The following is a 21,652-nucleotide window of genomic DNA, read 5'->3' as shown; positions in this document are numbered from 1 at the left end:
GCCAATCAGTGCCCTTCAGTGCCATATATCAGTGCCTCCTCATCAGTGCCTATCAGTGAAGGAGAAAAATGACCCGTTTGCAAAATTTTATAACAAATTTTATTGTTTGTTAAGCAAAAAATAAAAACCCCAGTAGTGATTAAATTCCACCAAAAGAAAGCTCTATTTATTAGACAAGTGCAATTTGTTTTGTTCCAAATTCGTTTTTTAAAGAATTTCGACAAATTTGATAATTTGGAAATATCCGAATTAACAAAAACCTGTTTAACAAATTTCTACGGATATTTGTAAATTTGTAAAATTCGAAAATTCTGAAATTTGGAAATAACTAACTTAAACTATTACTAACTATTAGATTCTAGGTATTGGAATTTCCTTTCAAATTTGGTTGTGAACGTAATGAATATGAATTTATCCAAATTATGTATTTACAGTATCTGAAATAACGAATGACGTATCTAAACTAATGGAACATAACACATTAATAATAATAAATACCAATAATAATAAAAAAGTATTATTATTATTTATTATTAATTTGTTCTGTTCCATTTGTTTAGATGCGGCATCCGTTATTTCAGATAAATACATATTTTGGATAAATTCGTATTCATTACGTTCACTAACAGCAAAATTTGAAAGTTAATTCCAATACCTATAATTTAATAGCTAGCTATTATTAGTTATTTAGTTATCATTTAGAATTTTTGGATTTTCGTTCTTTTGAATTTTGAGATCTTCTTTCTTATTTTCGGATTTTCGAATGTACAAATTTACAAAAATTACGAATTTACGATCATAACGAATGACCCGAAAAATGGAAAAAAGAAAGAGACGAAAACGCACAATTTTTTTGGCTGTGCACATGTCTACTATTTATGTGAAAAAAATATATAAAAATGTTATATGTGTACAGTGTTGTATGACTGCACAATTGTCATTCAAATTGCGACAGCACTGAAATTTAGCCTGGGCAGGAAGGGGGTAAAAGTGCCCAGTATTAAAGTGGTTTAAGTAAGCGCTGACATGAATGTATAATGGTGACCCTGCTACAATGGGTGAAATCTCATCTTTGCCGTGACAGACTCACATTCGGAGCACCTAAGATAACACCCACATGGAATGCTTAATCTACATAGTTGAAAGAACAGAAATCCTTTAGATTAATTGTGGTTGGGCTAGATGACACTGGATGTCCTTCAGCCAAGAAATGACGGAGACTCTGACTCTCTGTAGCTTCTAATGCACATTGTGAGAAGCTCACAGTGTGTGGTGAAATGCAGAACCCTATAAAGCTGTGCAAGACTAAAGACAAGGCTGGAGTACAGCTGGAAATCTGCAGATTGGAGCCCCTGAGATCCTCCCATTCTAGAGAAACAACAAGTCCCAGCAAATCCTGCAGCAATATATTATGCAGTAGTAGATTCTTTATGGCTGTAGTATGATGGAGAAGGAGAAAAGTCAGACAGAGATATCAGGTGTCCTCTGATGTCCATCAGTGCAGATCAGAGGATGATGTCCTTCTCACAGACATAGTAGCTGTTCAAGGAACAGTGAGCATCATTCCACTCATGATGCGGTGGACTTATTAAAGTACAGTCTTCAACTCCTCCGTAACGATCATCCATCCAATCATTGGGCTGACCCTTCTCCCAGAACCTGAAGGACAAAAGAGACAATAGTGATTAGACCAAAGCAGAAACTGAGTATAACTGGGACCTAAGAAATGCTTTAAAATTAGATTTTCATATTGTGAGCCCAACAACTGTGATAGACTGCAAGAGAGCTGACCACATGTTACAATTTAATCGTACAATCAGATCAGTTGCGGCCAACCGCATGTGAGGAGTTATTTCCCTCATCTCTTTCCCTAATTGGCTATGTGAGGAGTAGGGATGAGCCAATGGTTTGGTCTGGACCTTGGCTGTTAGAGTGTTTCGAAGAATGCCCAAACTTTTGTAGGTTTGGCCCCCTGTTCGGTGGGAGGTGAGCATCATCTATAAAAGTGGTATTTCTATCACTTCTATATATACCAGCTTCCTGCTGTCAGTGGTTCCTAAAGAAGGAGGAAGTGCTGACACCCGCTGTGTCCCTAGAAACCACCTCTGGCACATTACTTACATGGGTGGTAATCCCTAAGGTACTTAAGGAAAGGAATGGGGATTAGGGATGAGCCGAACAACCCCCCCGGTTCGGTTCGCACCAGAACTTTCGAACGGACCAAAAATTTGTGCGAACTTTAGAACCCCATTGAAGTCTATGGGACTCGAACGTTCAAAATAAAAAGTGCTAATTTTAATGGTTGATATGCAAGATATTGTCCTAAAAAGGGTTTGGGGACCTGACTCCTGCCCCAGGGGACATGGGTCAATGCCAAATTATTTTTTAAAAACTACTGTTTTTCGGGAGCACTGATTTTAATGACGATTAAAGTGAAAAAAAAGTGAAATATTCCTTTAAATATTGTGCCTGGGGGTGTCTATAGTATGCCTGTGAAATGCCACGTGTTTCCCGTGTTTAGAACAGTCCCTGCACAAATTGACATTTAACGGGAAAAAAGTCATTTAAAACTGCTTGCGGTTTTAATGTAACATTTAGTTCTGGCAAAACGGATGAAAATCATTTAGAAAAAAGGCATTGGTAGCCCCCCTGCCCATTACCAGCCCCTTTGGGTCTTGTACGGATATTACCCAAATTAAAAAAAAAGAAAGGCGTGGTGCCCCCAGGCCCTATATACTCAGAACAGCAGTATACAGGCGGTGCATACAAGACAGGGACTATGTAGGTTTGTTGTAGAATCTGTTTGTAATTTTGAACTGGTACATTTTTAAAGTGCAGCTCCAGTCAAAAAATCTATTTTTAAGCTTTTAGGAAAACATAGGGAAGGGTTATCACCCCTGTATAATTTTTTTTGCCGTCCTTCTTTTTTCATCTCACTTCCTGTTGTCTCCTTCCATTTGCAAGTAGGAGATGTTTGTAAGGTGGGTGTTTGAAAGTAGGGGCCTGCCCTATATGCTCTGCAGAAATGGCAGAACAAGATGTTGGTGTTGCCACAACACTGTAAGCCCTCAAAGTGACTCTTGGTGGGCACTGGAGCGCCCTGCTGTGAACGATTATATCAAGAATTGTAATGACATGCCATTGTTGAACAGTGGTAGAAAAATTGGGCCTTTGGTGGTTGTGGTGGTGGTGCTGGTGCCACAACACTATAAGTCCTCACAGTTACTCTGGGTGGGCACAGGAACGGGCCCTCCTGTGAAATATTATATCAAGAATTGCAATTACATGCTCCTGTTAAACAGGGGCTGAAAAATTGGGCCTTAGACACTGCTTGCTGGTGCCACAACACTGCAACCTCTCCCAGATACTCTAGTTGGAGTGCAGGAATGAGCCCTGCTGCAAAGCATTGCATCAAAAATTTTATTACATGCCCCTGTTAAACAGGGGCTGAAAAATTGGGCATATACACTGCAACCTCTACCATATACTCTAGTTGTAGTGCAGGAATGAGCCCTACTGCAAAGCATTGCATCAAAAATTGTAATTACACGCCTCTGTTAAACAGGGGCTGCAAAATTGGGCTGGTGGCATCACCTAGAACCAAAAATGTTCTTCCAAGATATCAGCGGGATCATTGAGGAAGAAGAGGATAGTCAGTCAACATAACAGGACAGTCACACAGCATCAACATAGGTAGTCTTAAAGGGATGTGACATTTCCCAAAAAAATATTTGGTTACATCAGCTTCAGGTGCTTGGTAGCTGGTGGTGATCCAAGACTGATTCATCTTTATGAAGGTCAGTCGATCAACCGAGTCGGTGGACAGGCGCACCCTGTGATCAGTTACAAAGCCACCAGCAGCAATGAAGGTGCGTTCCGAAAGAACGCTGGATGCAGGACAGGCCAGTAGCTCAATTGCATACTGTGCAAGCTCTGGCCAGTGATCCATCCTCAAGACCCAATAAGCCAGAGGATATTCGGTGGGAAAGGTGTCCAAGTCTGACCTTGCCCCTAGGTATTCCTGCACCATGTAAATCAGACGCTGGCGATGGTTGCTGGAACCGATCATACCTTGGGGCTGCAGACTAAAAAATTGTCTGAACGCATCGGTCAGACGGCCACCTTCTCCACCGCTCCTTCTGACCGAAGCCTCAGCAACACGTTGTCCAGGACCAGGAGTTTGTAACCTCCCAGTCTCTGGGAACGCGTTGCACAGACCTTTCTGCAAGGCCTTCCGGAGATGTCTCATCCTCTGCTCCCTCTGCGACGGCAAGATAAGGTCCGCAACCTTACCCTGGTACTGTGGATCAAGGAGAGTGGCCAGCCAGTAATGGTCCCTCTCCTTGATCCGAAGAATACGAGGATCCTTCCGCAGGCTTTGCAGGATCAGGGTGGCCATGCAGCGTAGGTTAACTGAGGCATTCGGTCCGGAGTCCTCTGGGTCACTAAGGACAACATGATCTGCAGCCACCTCCTCCCAGCCACGTAGAAGTCCACGGGTTTCTTGTGAGTGTAAATCATCCCTAAAAGACTGCTGCTGCTAAGTGCCAGGCTCCACCTCCATGCTGACACAATCATCCTCCTCCTCCTCCTCGTCCTCTTCCTGTGTGATGGGTGGGACAGCAGGAACACTGTTTGGATAAAGGGGGCCTTGAGAGGCAAGGAAGTCCTCCTCTTCCTGCCTCTGTTCTACCTCAAGTGCCCTGTCCATTATTCCACGCAGTGTATGCTCCAACAGGTGGACAAGAGGTACAGTGTCACTGATGCATGCACTGTCACTGTTCACCATCCTTGTGACCTCCTCAAACGGTGACAGGACAGTGCATACATCCCTGATCATGCCCCACTGGCATAGTGAGAAAAAAACCAATCTCCACTGACCCTGTCCTGGTGCCGTAGTCGCATAGGTACCCATTGATAGCCCTCTGCTGCATGTGCAGCCGCTGCAGCATGGCCAACGTTGAGTTCCACCTGGTGGGCATGTCACATATAAGGCGGTTCTTGGGCAGGTTCAACTCCTTTTGGAGCTCAGCCAGCCAAGCACTGGCATTAAATGATTGGCGGAAATGCACACAGACTTTCCTGGCCTGCTTCAGGACATCCTGTAAGCCCGGGTACCTGCCCAAGAACCGCTGCACCACCAGGTTAAGGACGTGAGCCACACAGGGCACATGGGTAAGTTGTCCCTGTCAGAGGGTGGAGAGGAGTTTGGTGCCATTGTCGCAAACCGCCATTCCTGGCTTAACCTGGCGTGGCGTCAACCACCTCTCGGCCTGCAAACGAACTAGCACAAGCACGGTATGACATCTTTTTGCCTGCATACTTGTGTAGCCCCTGGAACGCCTACGGAGCACAGCTGGTTCCGAGGACAGAGCACTGGAAGAGGCAATGGAGGAATAAGAAGAGGAGGGGGTGGAGAAGAGAGGTGTGCCACAACCAGTAGTAGCATTTTGGAGACGTGGTGGCGGAACAACCTCCAACACTACTCCACCTTGTCCTGCATCCTTCCCAGCTGCCAGAAGAGTGACCCAATGGGCCGTGAAAGATAGGTAACGTCCCTGTCCATGCCTCCTGGACCATGAGTCAGTGGTAATATGCACCTTACCGCTGTCCGCCCTGTCCAGCGAGGCAAGGACATTGCCTTCCACATGCCGGTAGAGAGCCGGAATTGCCTTCTGTGAGAAAAAATGGCGTTTGGGGACCTGCCACTGAGGAACCGCACATTACACAAACCCACGGAAGGGGGCCGAGTCTACCAACTGAAAAGGCAGTAGTTGAAGTACTAGCAATTTAGTCAAGCTAGCATTCAACCGCTGGGCATGTGGGTGACTGGGAGTGAACTTCTTTCTAAGGTCCAGCAGCTGGGGCAGGGAAATCTGCCTGCTACAATCAGACGTGGGTGTTCTGCTAGCAGAGTGCCCGCAAGCACTTGGCTGTGACACACCTAATTCTACACCTTCATTCCTCTCATTGCAGGTTCAGAGAGGACTGAAGGTCTAGTGGGGTTGGAGATCCCAGCTGATGAGGAGCAAGGAGAGGTCCGCTTTGTTCTTTGGTGTGGGTCTTTAAGGTACGCTTGCCAACGAGCTGCATGGCAAGTCAACATATGCCTGGTCAAGCATGTGGTGCCCAAGCAGCTAATGTTTTGGCCACGCGAGATACGCTTGAGACATATGTTGCAAATAGCAGCGGTGCGATATGATGCACTCATCTCAAAAAAGGCCCACACCAAAGAACTTTTGGAATAACGTGCAGAGGCAGCGCCCTGCACAGGTGGAGCTCTGCGGTGTGATTCAGTCGGTGTGCTGCCCCTACGCTGGCCCCCGGAGGACATCCTGCCTCATTGGAGATGTGCCTCCTCCTCCTCCTCTCTCCTATCAGGCACCCACGTGGAGTCAGTGACCTCATCATCCCCTCCCTCTTCATCACTGGAACAAACCTGGCAGTATGCTGCACCTGGTGGAACATAGTTTCATAGTTTCATAGTTAGTAAGGTTGAATAAAGACACCAGTCCATCCAGTTCAACCTGAGAGGGTGTCTACAATGGTCCCTATCCCTGTACATTGCACACATCCATTCCTACCCTCATGGAGCCCACAATCCAAGGTCCCCGTTCATATACTAGGGCCAATTTTGGACAGAAGCCAATTACCTACCTGCATGTCTTTGGATTGTGGGAGGAAGCCGGAGTACCCGGAGGAAACCCACGCAGGCACAGGGAGAACATGAAAACTCCAGGCAGGTAGTGTCATGGTTGGGATGACATGACTGCCAGATCGCTGTCCTTCTTGAGCATCCCCTCTCTCTGCACTCACGCTACTGCCTTCCTCTAGCTGAGTATCATCATCTGAGCCTTCAAAACACTGGGCATGCTCCTGAAGCATGTACCCAACACTGGGCTCAAACAGTTCGGGGGACTCCTCAGGAGGACATGGTGGATCTAGGGAAGGAGTGACTGATGATGACATTGAGACGAGGGAAGAGGATGTGTTGGCACCAAGAACACCAAGCTCATCCCTAATTAGGATAGCAGCAACATCACTGCCCAAATATGGTCACTGGCCATATTTGGTCAATGATGTCACTACTTTCCCCACCCCTTCCCTAATATAGCTGATAAAAAGCATGAGGAGCTGTTATTTGGTGAGCAATACCATCAGGAATGGCCAGGTGCACTGGGTCAAGTTTTATAATTCCAGCAATTTGGCAGGTGTTGGGCATCATGACTGATTATGGATTTACAATCACGGACTCTTTTTTTGGGGGGGGGGGGGGGGGTGGGTTGTAAAAAAAAAGGACTTGTGGATGTCTTTAATTCTACTGTATGTACCCATTCACATGGATGGAGGGCAGTATGGGTAGGCCGCAATATATATATTTTTTTAAACAATCATTTTTATTGAGTTTTCAGTGGTATATAAATTGCCCACGCAGGGGCCATACAATTCCCACGCAGGGGTAAACCTTCAAGTGTGGCAACAGGCCACATAAGAACATATTCTCTTAACATACAATCTGTACCTGATGCAGCAGCAGGCCGCAACAGGGCAGGTCAAAACAATACAACCTTAACTAGCTACACCCCAATGCGGGGAGAGGTTATTGCAGGAGGATTTGTGCTAAGTGTGATACGTACAGGATAAAATATCATCGGGGCATTTGGGTCAACCTATCGTCTCACTCTGACCTTAATAGAGAACTATGGATTATTCACTACATCAGTTGCCGTAGTGGAATCATCGAACCAGCAGGTCCACACCTTCTCGAATTTTTGTGGACAACCCCTGCTCGAGTAGGTGGCCTTATAGAGGGGCAAACTAGCGTTCACCAGGCTTTTTCAGAATTTGATGGAGGGGGGAGACGATTGCTTCCAGGTCATGGTGATGGCCTTTCGTGCATAGTACAATTACAAGGATATAAGTGTCTTCCTAGCTCTGAGGAGAGGCATTTGCTCCACTAACCCCAGCAGACAGTATTTAGGATCCCAAGGGATAATGATCTCGGTAGTCCTGCCTATCACCAGGAGAACCTCCTTCCAGTAACACTCAATCGCTGGACAAGTCCAGAAGATGTGAATGAAGTCTCCTGGCCGATAGGAGCACCGCCAGCACACCGAGGAATGCGTCAGCGACATCTGATGCAATCTGTGGGGCGTGTTGTGGGCCCTATGAACAATTTTGTATTGGACTAATTTGTCCCTGGCTGACACCAAAGGGGAGAATGGAAAATCCCAAACCTCCCTCCAGTCATCATCATCCAACCCCTGTATGTCATCCGCCCATTTCCTGCAGAGAGAGGACAACTCGGGGACGGCAGCGACCAGCAGGGACCCATAAAGCTGAGACATGGGTTTCTCCAGGTCTTTTACCCGAAGGATGGATTCAAGCTCAGAGTATTCTAGCATGACTGACTGACCTAAAAATTGACATCGATACGCATGTGCTATTTGAAGATAATGAAAATGGACCCACGCCGGTACATTAAATTTAGTGAGTAGTATATGGAAGGGAGTAAGTTCCCCGTTAGTGATAATATGTTCGAGAGTCAGGATTTTACATTTGGCCCAAGCCTGTGGGTCCGGGATGGTACTAAACTGCGGGAGGCTAGGATTCAGCCACAGGGGGGTGTGGGGAGACCAGGAGTTAGGCGGGGATGCCCTCAGTGCCTCCCCCACCCTCCACGCCCTAATAGTGGTGCACATAGAAGGGGTGAGGCAGTGAGGAGTTTTTAGTCCCCTGAATATCAACCCCCCCAAGGCCTCCAGAGACCCCACGATAGCTGCCTCCAGGACCGTTGCAGCATTGGTCAGGTCCGGCCGCAACCACCAGTGGGCAGTTACAAGCTGAGTAGCTAAAAAATATTTGTGGCAATCAGGAAGAGCCAACCCCCCATTACCCACAGGCCTGGTAAGAGTGGTATATCTGAATCTAGGGGACCTGGGTCCCCAAATGAAGGAGAGGAAAAGCTGTTTCAGAGAGTTAAAGGTTTTAGTCAGCCATTGTGGGGAATTCCTAAAAATATACGTAAGCTTGGGAAGGATCTTCATTTTTAGAAGATTAATGCGGCCTATAAGGGAGAGGGGAAGATTGGCCCACTCCTTCAATTTGGATTTGATCCCTACCAAAACAGGTTCAAAAATAAGCCAAACAAAGTCCTTGCTCTCTCTTGAGATAATAATGCCCAAGTAGGTAAACCTATTCACCCACTGCAGCGTGGTAGAGGATGGAGAGGTCTTGGCCCCTTCGTCCACCGGGAAGAGTTGAGACTTATGCCAATTCACCTTCAACCCGGTGAAGACAGAGAAGGCATCCATGATTCCAAGCGCGCCCCGCAAAGAGTCACCAGGGTCATTCAAAAAGAGCAAAAGGTCATCCGCATAGAGAGCCACCCTCTCCTCCAGCCAGCCCACCCGAAGACCACGGACCTCAGCCAAACTCCGAAGAGCCTCAGCAATAGGTTCCATGGCCAGGGCAAACAAGGCCGCGGAAAGAGGGCAGCCCTGCCTGGTGCCCCTCTGCAGGGGAAACGAAGGAGACAAGGAGCCATTCAGTTTAATGCATGCCAGGGGACCAGAGTACAATGTGCGTATCCAGTCAATAAACCGCAGTGGGAAACCCATTCTTCTGAGCACCTCCCACAGATACACCCATTCCACTGTATCAAATGCTTTTTCCATATCAAGGGTGGCAATAGTCCTAGTGCCTTGGTTATCGTGGGGGGCATGAATGTTGGAAAACAGTCTACGAATATTGATATACGTGGACCTACCTGGCATAAAGCCAGTTTGATCAGAATCAATCAGAGATTTGATTACTTTATTAATTCTAATGGCCAGTATTTTAGTCAATATTTTTAAATCGCAATTGAGGAGAGCTATCGGCCTGTAAGAGGCGCACTGTTTGGGGTCCTTATTAGGCTTCAGAACGAGAACAATATGGGCCTCTCTCATAGAAGGGGGCAGGGAGCCCTGCTGAAGACAAGAGCGATACATCTGAGCCAGCCTGGGGGCAAGGAGTTCTACGTGGGCTCTATAATACTCTATGGGTAGCCCATCCGATCCCTGGGACCTCCCTGCCGGGAAGGACCCGATGGCCATCGGGACCTCCTCTGGCGTGATCTCCGAAACAAGGAGCTGTTGCTCTGCATCAGAAAACCACCCCAATGCCAGCGTATCTAACAATGAGGTCATTGGTGCAGGGTCAAAACAGTCAGGTAGTGAGGAGACATACAGAGAGGTATAAAACCTGGTGAACGCAGTTAAAATATCCTCTGGAGAGGTAACCAGTGCCCCGTCCTCCGTGAGTATTTCGGGAATAACCGTTACAGACCTGTCCTGCTGCGCCAGCATAGCTAGTAGTTTGCTATTCTTATCTCCAAATTCAAAGTATTTCTGCCTGCTGTCTTGTAGCCCCAGCCTGGTGGTGTTTGAGACATGGAGATGCAGTTCTCGCCTGAGCGACAAAAGGTGCTCAAAATTGGGGACCGTCGTTGAGGCAGAGTACTGATCTAGAGCCTCCTCAACCCTGTGCTGCAACTCAGATACCCTGTCCCCAAGTTCCGCTTTGACTGCCGCCACAGCAGAAATATACTGTCCCCTACCGTAGGCTTTGGAAGCATCCCACGTCATCTCCAGGGAGGCTGACCCCGCATTGCGCACCCAGTAATCCTGCAAAGAGGGGGCAACTCTGTCATGAACTGTTCCGTTAGTGATCCAATGGGGCTGTAGCCTCCAAAGGGCTTTACTCCTTGTTTTGGTGGTCCTAATAACCAATTTAAGGGGGTGGTGATCCGATAGACCGGAGGGAAGGTAGCTGGCCTCCTGGACATTAGCCAGGAGGAGATCATTTGCAAATGCCAGATCAATGCGGGAGGACGTTTTGAACGTGGAGGAAAAACAGGAGTATGCTCTATCCTGGGGGTGAAGCCATCTCCACACCTCCTGATAGTCAGTTGCCAGGGCCCACGAACCAAGATCAGGATTGAAAGTCGCTTGTGGGGAGGGTCTATCTAGGTCCCGGGTCAGTGTGGCGTTAAAGTCACCCATAAACAGGACACACGCCAGGCAATGCGGAGCCAACCTCTCATATAAAGTGTACAAAACCTGCACCTGGCTCGGAGGAGGCAGGTACACGTTCACAACAACATATTTCTTATTATAGATGCTCAATACCACCATAGCAAATTTCCCCTGGGGATCCAAGTGAACCTCATGGATCAGACATGGCACTCGTTTACTGATCAGTATCAACACCCCTCGAGAGTACGAGGAGTAGGTCGCATGCAGCGCCCTTTGCACCCAGGGTTTTTTCAGAGCCAGAACCTTACTACCAGTTAAATGTGTTTCCTGCAGCAAGACTATGTGGGGATTATGCAATTTTAGATATTGAAATAACAGCGAGCGCTTGTATTTGGAGTTGAGTCCCCTGACGTTCCACGATAGAATAGTTAGCGACTCAGTAGCAGAGGGGGCCATCATGGGACGTCAGGGGGAAACAAAGACAGGATGATCCAAGGCGACCAGTAGGTGTAGGCAAACCCAAATTTAGTACACACACTTTTTAGCAGTCGAACAGCACATGATTGAAACTTAGCTTTAAGACAAAAAACCCCCTCCCCACAGAACATATAAAACCCTACCCCAACATCACAAGAACCGAGGTCGAAGACCAAAACACTAGGCCATCTACCCATACAAACCGATGTGGTTTTATTCCCATAACTTTAGAACTTTCAGTTCACTGAGGCCCCCGGATGGTGGGCCATAGGTGGGTACAGTCCTTCCCAGTAGAATCCGCCCCACTTTTGGAAAGCAGAGTCCAGTCTTGGAGGGAGAACGGGGGGGGGGGGAAAGCAGCAGCAGTAGACAGGGGGTGTGTCTCACACAAAAAGTGGGTAACTCAGTGGCCTCCAGTGGAGCTCCTTAGGCAGGAGTAATCACAGTCGATCCCGCTATGCAGGACAACAAACAAACTGTAAGGCAAAATCTGGATTCAATGGGGAGAAAGGGCCGGGAACAAAACACAAATGTTACCAGGGTCCTACCCGGGTCGAATCATTGCAGAAGGGGGATACGTTGCTACCCCCCGGCGATCACTTTCAGCCAGTCCAAGTCCCCGACCGCAAATGTTCAGCGGGCATCTAGCCACGCCGCCGCTGCCTCCGGGGTGTCAAAGAAGCGGGTGTTATCACCGTCAGTAATTCGTAACCTGCTGGGATACAGTAGACCAAAACGAATTCCTCTTTCTCTGAGCCGGCGTCTCACATCGGTAAAGGACTTGCGTCATTGCTGCACTTCCTGGGAGAAGTCTGGAAAGAATAGAAGTTTGGTGTTCTCATACTTGATTTCAGGCATGGCACGAGCTGCCGCAAGGATGCGGTCCCTGTCACGGTAATTTAACAGCCGCAGCAGGAAGGGGCGCGGGGGTGCACCCAGCCTCGGAGGGAGTGGCGGGACCCTGTGGGCTCTCTCCACCACGAAGGTGGGTGGCAACTCCCCCAGGTTGAACAAAGTGGACAGGAGTCCTTCAGCAAACTCAGCGGGCCTAGGGCCCTCAGCCCTTTCAGGAAGTCCAAGTATGCGGATATTGTTGCGCCTCAGGCAATTTTCAGTATCAATTGCACGATCTTGCAGCGCCTTCACCTGAATCTGCAGGGCCTTCACTTCCCTGGAGTCTGAGCGGACCGTATCCTCCACCACGGAGAGTCTATCCTCCACTTCAGCGACACGTGAGCGGAACTTATCCATGTCCTGGCGGATGAGACCAACATCTACACTCAGGAAGTCTATCTTGGCTGTCAGGGTTTCTTTACAGGATGTTATGGCTGCCAAGATGACCGCTCCCGTGGGAGCCCCCACCTCCCCCGGAATCCGCGGCCTCCCGCGCGTCAGACGCCATCACAGCCGCGGAGCACCTTGAAGATGAGGCAGCGGCCGGCAGGGGGGCACATGGAGTCCTGGAGCCGGATTTAGAACAGCGGGTCTTAGGGTGGCCCATCCGAGGTTCACCCCGCAGGAGAATCCTGGGGGATGTTGCGGTGAAGAGCCCGTCACCAACTGGAAGGGGCAGCAAGCACCTGGGTTCTCTTTGCAGATCAGGATAGGAGTGGGTGAGCTACTCGCTTAGGGTCCGGGCCCCCAGCAGGGCACAACTACAGCAGGGGGAGACACAAGAGGCAGAGCAGTACCTGTGCTGTTGGGTACACAGGGGGGGGGGGGGCAGCAGGGTCACCTCCGGGACACAGCGGCAGTCTCTAGGGGGGCAACACTATGATGCTGCAGTGACGGCTATAAGGGATCCCCCTCCTCACCCCCCGGCCCCCTTCCTGACCAACCTTCATCCTGGAGCCTCCTGCGGGCGTAGAGGGAGCCGGTGTCCTGCCTCCCGCAGACAGCGGGACCCCAGGCCGCGGATGATGGATGTAGAGCAGGCCCCAAGATGGCCGCTAGGACCTACTTGCCAAACAGTCTCGCCAGACACCATCCGCCGGTCAGGCCCCGTAAATAGCAGCTGGATTGGGTGGAGGGGACCTCCGATGGTCCCGGGAGGCTAACAGGAGAGTCCCCAGGCAGTCCCAGGGGGAGGATGGCGGCCGATTGCAGGGCCGCATGGTGGCGGCTGCCTCGAGCACTCCAGAGCGGCTCCGCAGGATCTATTCAGTCCATCCAGCCCCCACACCTCCGCACACTGTCCCAGGGGCGACCGCTGTGTATGCGCCGCGGTGCACTACCTCCCCTCCCGCAGAGAGCAGTATCAGAAAACGGGGGGCCGGCAGCGAGGTAGGCCGAAAGATGGCGGCGGATCCACAGAGGAGGAGGCCGGACACGGCCCTGCAATGAACCGATCGGTGGCCGAGCGGGGCAATAATCACCAGGGCTGTTGCGGATGGCTGCGGACGTCAAGTAGTGTTAGCGTGGAGACTTGTCCTGCAGAATAGGGCCCAGGATGGATGCTGATGGGATCAGGATGGCGGAGCTCCACTGAAACACGTCCTGCTCCTGTTACATCCGGACATGCCCCCCAGGCCGCAATATTTTTAATGGTGGCCTCTAGACTCTGATAAGCCCCACTAACTCATAGATCATGCATAGATTAAGGCTTCATGTATGAAAAGGTGCTGTAAAGCGCTAGGTGGAGTGAATTTAAGTCTCAACAATGTACTTCAGCACAAGGATTCATCATTTAGCCGCCTTTTTAGATCATTTTGCCAGATCTTAAACTTGGGAATGTGTTAGAAGTATTCTTAAGTTTGAGGTTTCAGTGTCTTACTTTGGAGTGATGTCATAAGGAGTTCCATCCACCCATTTCCATGTTCCATCCAAATCCGTTAGACCGATCCACGCCCATCTGTTGCTTGCAATCCCATGTAGAAAATTCTTAAGAAAGGCAAAAGATAGAAGTTGTGTGAAGATTAATTAATATGCATACACACTTTTCCTGCCAATTTGACATGACAATTAATCTACAAGTATATTTTTGGGATTGGATAGGAAACTGAGGCACCAGGAGGAAACCAACTCAAAGACATTCTTCTGCCCGGTTGTCATTGGCTTGTTTTGGCTACGGCTTTAATACCTGCATCTGAGAGTTCCTGTGCTCCACGTGCGTGACATTCTCCACAAATACCAGTCCAGCATCCACAGCATCTCAGTGGTATCCAGACTGTCATCTGACCATGCACAGTGTCCATACCTACCACCGGCACCTGTGCCACTCCTCATGCTGCTACACCCTGTCATTAACTCCAGGGGGTATTGGACAGGAGATGTAAGGCAAGCCCTCTTATCATCTTAGCCTCTACCATGTACATTACAATGGCTGAATTGCACAGAGTTACATTTCAGGTCTAAAGACAAATGTGACATCCTAATAGGAATATGCATAAGTTCTTTATAATATTTGGTGTCTAACAAATTGTAATTTCATGCTGATAAATTATATGTTGGTTGTCGGATTGTGAAACCTTGTCAGTTGTAATTATAAATATATTTAAGATACAGTAGTTTCCAATATGGGGCCCTTTGAGTAAGTGGGGCTGTTCTGCAACACCCATCGAGGTTACAAGAAAAGATGGCTGTCCCCACAGCTCTGAGCTCTTACCATAGAGACTATGAAGGAGTATGAAGAGTCATTTATGAGGGTCAGTGACTCTGAAACATCAGATTGGGTTCATTCTCCAATGAAAAAGATTCTACAAAGAACCAAACAACAGGTGGACTACTTAAAATGGATGTAAACCCTCTCCTATACCCAATGAACTGAACAGCCTCAGATGATACACGGAAATTAAACAAATCCTCCTACATAAGTTTTACATGTATATCTGTTGTCTTTCCCGTTATATATTGAATGGCAGTCTGCCTATGTAAACAAGGCAGACCGCCATTCTGTCAGAGAGGAAGAGAGAGATCTTGTGTTCCTGCTAATCAGGAACACAGATGCCTCTCTTCCTCCAGTAAGTCCATCCCCCACACAGTTAGAAATCACTCCCTAGGAGCACACTTAACACACTTTTTAGCACTGATCACTGTATTGGTGTCACTGGTCCCCAAAAAGTGTCAGATTTGTCCTCCACAATGTCGCAGTCCTGCTAAAAATCACTAATCGCTGCCATTACTAGTAAAAACAATAAAAAATAACTAAAAAGTCCATAAATATATCCCATAGTTTGTGAATGCTGTAACATTTGCGCAAACCAATCGATGTATGCTTTTTGGGAATTTTTTTTACCAAAAATATGTAGCAGAGTACAAATTCTCCTAAATTGATGATTTGATTGTTTACTTTTTTTATTAGATGTGTTTTATAACAGAAAGCAGAAAATATATATTTTTTTTCAAAATTGTCGCTCTTTTTTGTTTATAGCGCAAAAAATAAAAACCGCAGAGGTGATCAAAAACCACCAAAAGAAAGCTCTATTTGTGGGAAAAAAGGAAATCAATTTTCATTGAGTACAATGTCACACAACCACGGAATTGTCAGCTAACACAACGCAGTGCCGTATCGCAAAAATGGCCTGGTCAGGAAGGGATTAAAACCTTCCGGAGCTGAAGTGGTTAAATATTTTTCCACTTTTAAACCGTTTATTTTACTGTTGTTTATATCTATTTTTTTTTTATATATATTTTCTATAAATATTTTAATAAATTATAAAATATATTTTACATTATTACCATTTATTTAACTATTGTAATTTTTTTCTGCACCTCTTTTTTTCTTTTCGTTAAAGCAATGTTTACAAATCAGGGAAGGAGAAAAAACCTCCTCGCTCATCAAAACAATCCCCATATTTCTCCACAAAATAAGAAATCAAAGCAAAATAAATAAAGTGATAAATAAACAATCAGGTAATAAAGGAGGCAGAAATTACCTGAAAATGCACTCACTAAACTGTGAAAAAAAAATGTTTAAGACTCATGAAGCTGGGCCACTGAATGCTCTAATTAGAAATAAAATAACTTTGTCTCTGTGAAGAATCTATAGCAGTGTAAACTCTGTTACATTCCTGTCTGGATGAGGCAGCAAGCGATAAATACTTTTTTTTTTTAGATGTCAGAGTTGCACCAACAGATTCTTTAAAAGGTGCAGGTTTCTGTTAAAACACATAGCGGTGTGTGAGCAAAGGTTTAATTATTCAGTTAACCTGCCTCAGTCATAATCACTCTCAGTCTGCCAGTGCTTAAATTGTTGTCCTGCAAACTGGAAAGTCTCTTCACAGGGTGAGGCTGTGAGCATAATAATCAAATACTGCTGGCAGTGATGTGATCTGACAGTGGAACTATCACAGTTGGACGTGTCTATCTGTTCAGCATTCATACCATCTCTCCCTCGCTATTAATGACTATCAGGTGGGCCTCCCTCTCCTCACAGTCTTTCTTGGAGACGTTCCATGGTCGTGAGCTTGAAGAAAAGGAGTAACAGCTGAGTCCATACCGCATCCATCCCTTACTACATAATGGATCAGAAGAGTCTGAGGGAGCAAGAAAGAGGATTATGAGGGTCATGCTAGATTGTCATGGTTATTAACGGACCATTCAGCCAAGATGGTAAAATTATAATAAAAGGAAATCACAGATAAAAGACATCACATCCCTGAGTCAGACCCTGGAGTCTTATATGTCTCAGAAATTTCATCAATGAGATCTCCCTGTCGGAATTCTTGGCTCTGTTTCTGCACACCCAGGAGTTTTGTGTCTCTACCCAACTTTGTGTGTCACAACTTTTCTTACATTCTCCATGATATAAAATACATACAAATTCCATCAGAAATACTGGAGTGGCCATTAAAATGGGCGCAGCAATATTACACGTGGGAGGGTCGAGGCGGTGCATGCGCCTGCTTGACATATCTTGCCTGGATAGGCGGTCCACGTGTATGCTTTGCCTCGACGGGACCTTAACATGTATCAAATTGACCCTAGTCAGGATAAGATTAAACTCGCCACGGGAGACGCCCGCTCAGGGTGCAGTCACCAGGCCACAACACAGGAAAGTTCCAACCTCATTCCCGGTGTGGGATTTCTTGATTTTCACAATTATACCAGTTTAAGTGGCGCTAGCAGGCCACGCACTTTGTGCCGCTTTAAAATTCTTTAGATTTCCTTAAAATTCTATGATGTTAATGAACAACTATATCTGCTCAATATAGATACAGCAGACTTTTCGTTGGACCATAGTTTACTAACTGCAACCATCGTTCACTATAGAGGCAACTTTCATGTTCATATTCATGTTCATGATACTATCCTAATGGCTGGAAGGGGTACATGACAAATTTTTGTTTATAATTAAGTTTTATGAGTCACGGGGGGCTTACTTCCATTATCTTAGTGTGATTAGTTGATTACATACAGATATTTGGATATACTTGTTTCTACCATTTCTGTAGTGACAAATTCACTTCTTCTCTCTCCTAAAGAGGACATTAGGCGATATTTTACCTATATACTTCATTCAAGTGACACTCCACCTGAGAGTTACTGGAATACCTCTTTTTTGTTCTTTTCTATCTTTTCTCTATCTTTTTTTCTCTAATAATCATGGCATTTAGGCCAGTTCTGTGACAGAAACGGGTAATAACATTTACTCACCTAACCATGTCTTACTCTGTGCTTGATAAACATGCTTTTGTGATCTCTCATAACATCAGGGGTTTAAATACATCAGGGGAGTGAATCTCATTACTTCGGGGGCTTCGCAAGACGAAACCGGCCATGGTATTTCTCCAAGAAACCCACTTCAAAACAGGTACAGTACCCAGATTGCATGACAAACACTACCCACATGCCTTTCATGCAACAAATTCCATGACCAAATCAAAGGGAGTTTCTATCTTGATACATAAAAACACTGACATCGTCATCACCCAGCAGCAAGTGGACACTGAAGGGAGATATTCCGATGGACAATGTCCGACAGGACCGTGTTGTCGGATAATCCGACCGTGTGTGGGCTCCATTGGACTGTTTCCGTCGGAGTATCCGACAGACCAAGTTTTCCAGCTGGGCTATAAAATTTTCTGACAACATGATCCGATCGGACTTTGCCCGATTGTGTGTAGAGAATTCCGATCGGACAAAGTGCCACGCATGCTCAGATCAAATTCCTAGACCAAAGCTATTGGCTACTACTAGCCTGAATGTAGTCACATCGTAACGAAATTACGTCATCACGTTCTAAAAGATTGGATTTTCCGACAACTTTGTCCGACTGTGTGTATGCAACAGTTTCGGACAAAATCCGTCAGACAAATTCCAACGGATTTGGTTGTCAGAATGTCCGACCGTGTGTACAAGGGCTAAGGGGCAATGGGCGGGAACACCGATCACACTGGCAAACATTTACTTCCCTACCACCGCACAAGTCACCTTAGAAAACAGCATAGACCCCATACCGCTGTCACATTTACCATGGATCCCATGGGACTTATGCCCTAAACGACTAAAACAACCTCCCCTTATAGGGGCGAAACTTAAAAACTCTACAAACAGTAATTTGAATATCCGGCCTGACCACATCCCCTAGCCCACTAAGGCCATTGATGGCTAACCCATATTTTCCACCGGGTATGATTAGATTAACCCAGCCATTCACCAACAGAAACTCACCATTCTTAGCTACACTCTGTATTGAAAGCAACAAAATGAAATCAATCTCAAACTTACAAGTGGAATTGGTGCGATTAGTACGCGATTACAAGAAACTTTGTTAAAATTACTAACAAATTGGTATAACACGCCAAATAAACAACATAAACGGTTCCCCACAGTTCCTGATCTCTGCTGGCGTTGCAAGACAAGGGCACCCTACAACATATTTGGTGGGAGTGTGACCTGATTCAACCCTTCTGGAGTAATCGAAATTACAAAACAAATTGCTGACAGAAAGATCCACTAAGGCTGCATTCACACCTGAGCGTAGCGTTTTCAAGCAGAAAATCGCTCAAATTTACCGCCATTTTGCGTCGTTTTTTGCTGCGTTCTTTACCATGATTCAGCGTTTTTTACCGCGATTTGACGCGATTTTGTGCAGGGCAAAAGGTCACCAATGTTAAAAGAAGAAAAACGCCCAAATCTGCTCAATTTGAGTGACAAAAAAGGGTCCGGAACTTGTTTGAGCTTCAGGCGTTTGGCTTCAGGCGACATGGAGTGGAGATGTGAACCATCTCCATTGAGAATAATAGACTTTTTCCCCTCAAGCATTTTGTAGCTTCAGGCTTCAAGCTACAAAACGCTCAGGTGTGAATGGGGTCTTAAGCATGTTGTTTGCTACAAATTACCAACTGCTCGATGAAGAGATATAAAAAAAATCACAGCCGCGAAAGCGTTAATACCCAGACACTGGAGGAATACCATTGCTCCCTCAACAAAAGAATGGTTAGAAAAGGTATATTTTCTTTAAAAAATGGAAGAGATTAGGGCAATGGCCCATGAAAAAATAGAAAATTTTAATTTTAAATTGTTTATTGAAGATTTTCATCAAAACAGTAAAGATAAACATTCCTAAAAACATACAAGTTAAATCCATCCGTACATAAGGATAGCCAAATTAGACATACATGGATCCAGACCAAAATATATCAAAACAAGTCTATAAAGCCATCAGGAAGTACATTTGACATAACAATGGTATTATCTCGAACCCATAACTGCTAGTTCGACCCACAAGAGGGAGTATGTCTAGTCAAAGCACACGAGCCTCGGGTCCCCTGACGCCCCAAACGGGATCAAGCTGCAGACCAGGGGCTGGGCCCGTCCACCAAAACCAGGACACTCCCTTCCCATCTCTACAGAGTTCAAGTGCCTGAGATGCCGAAAGGATTTTGGGGCCGATAGCCAGCCCAGAATATGGCTGCTGTCTTTCTTAGCACCCCCAGTGGAGCACATCCCGTTACACCAAGAGAGGCGAAGAAAAATAGAAGAGAGAAAACGTTTGAAAAAGGAAAGGGGGGAAGAGAGAAAGAGAGACAATGTAATAAGCTTAATCAAGTGATACCTGCCCCATTGGACAAATTACCAGGCTGCACCCCTGGGATAAGAGAAATATTACATAATGTCGCCCAAGGTTCCCAGATCAACCGGAATCTCTCCGTTTTGTCGCTCCACTTGGCCACTACTTGTTCCTGTACCATAATCCAGGTCACCTTAGATTTAAACATCTTATAGGAGACCGTGTGTTTTTTCCAGGCCTTGGCTATCGTAATTTTAGCCCCAAGAAAAACAAAAAACGCCAGTTGCTGTGAATGTTTGGATAGAGCCGGGACTGGAAAATTTAGTAAGGCTAAACTGGGGTGTGGTAGAAAGGCAGTCCCCGTAATAGAACTAACCGTACGGAACACCTTCCGCCAAAAGGAGCGGATGCGTGGACATGACCACCAGATATGAAACATGTCTCCGCCCATACCACAACCTCTGAAGCACACTGGTGAGGAACCTGGAAAAAATTTTGCTCCATTATGTCTTTAATCTCCATTATGAAAAATGTGTGTTAGCGGTTTCAGTGGGGAGATCAACGAGTCCCGTTTGAATAAGTTGGAGCTCAGTGCCATGGAGTGCGAAAGGGTGGGAGCTAGAATCGCAGGTCTGCGTTTGGGGTTACAACCCAATAGGAAATCTATTGTGTGGTGGGGAATAGACTGCCGTTCCATCACTAACCAGTCCGGTTTTACAGAACCAGAGAAGGCCATTGATATCTGGGTCAATTGTGCCGCTTGATAATAACCCCACAAATTGGGAAGACCCAACCCCCCTTGAGATTTCAATCGGTATAGTGTGGCTGAGGAGCACCTGTAACCTTTCTTCCCCCAGACAAACCTCACGATGTCCGTTTGTATTTTGTTCAGGAAAGTTTTGGGGACTGGAATTGGAAGTGAACGGAACAAATATAATAATCTTGGTAGAAGTGTCATTTTCACCGCATTAATCCTACCCAGCCAGGAAATGCCACAGCCTGACCAACGAACTAAAAAATAGAAAATTTTAATGTTACGTGGCATCCCTGGATCATCTTCAAATATTCCTCTTCATTTGACTCTTTGGTAGAAACCTGAATAGTGATCAAATCTACGACCCTAATATAATACTGGTCTCTCCTTATCTTTTTCCACCTTTTCTTTTTCAAAATGTCACCCTTACTAGAGGCTGACACCCTTTTC

General features: G+C 46.3%; 1 protein-coding gene across 1 annotated transcript; it reads right to left on the bottom strand.

Annotated features, from left to right (window-relative positions):
- Positions 1-771: 771 nt before the first annotated feature.
- On the bottom strand, positions 772-20,656 carry LOC143962523 (asialoglycoprotein receptor 1-like). Its single transcript, XM_077471797.1, has 4 exons — positions 20,515-20,656; positions 16,818-16,969; positions 14,269-14,375; positions 772-1,659 (listed from the first exon to the last, which is right to left on the bottom strand). Exons 1-4 carry the CDS (start codon positions 20,654-20,656, stop codon positions 1,506-1,508), a joined length of 555 nt encoding a protein of 184 aa, XP_077327923.1. The 3' UTR covers positions 772-1,505.
- Between the last annotated feature and the right edge of the window lie 996 nt (positions 20,657-21,652).

Source organism: Lithobates pipiens, unplaced genomic scaffold (genome assembly GCF_037356315.1).
Source record: "Lithobates pipiens isolate NorthernLeopardFrog02 unplaced genomic scaffold, aLitPip1_a1.2 Scaffold_8, whole genome shotgun sequence".
NCBI lineage: Eukaryota > Metazoa > Chordata > Amphibia > Anura > Ranidae > Lithobates > Lithobates pipiens.
The sequence above is the reverse complement of the archived record's forward strand: the minus strand, read 5'-3'. Positions and strand labels throughout refer to the sequence as shown.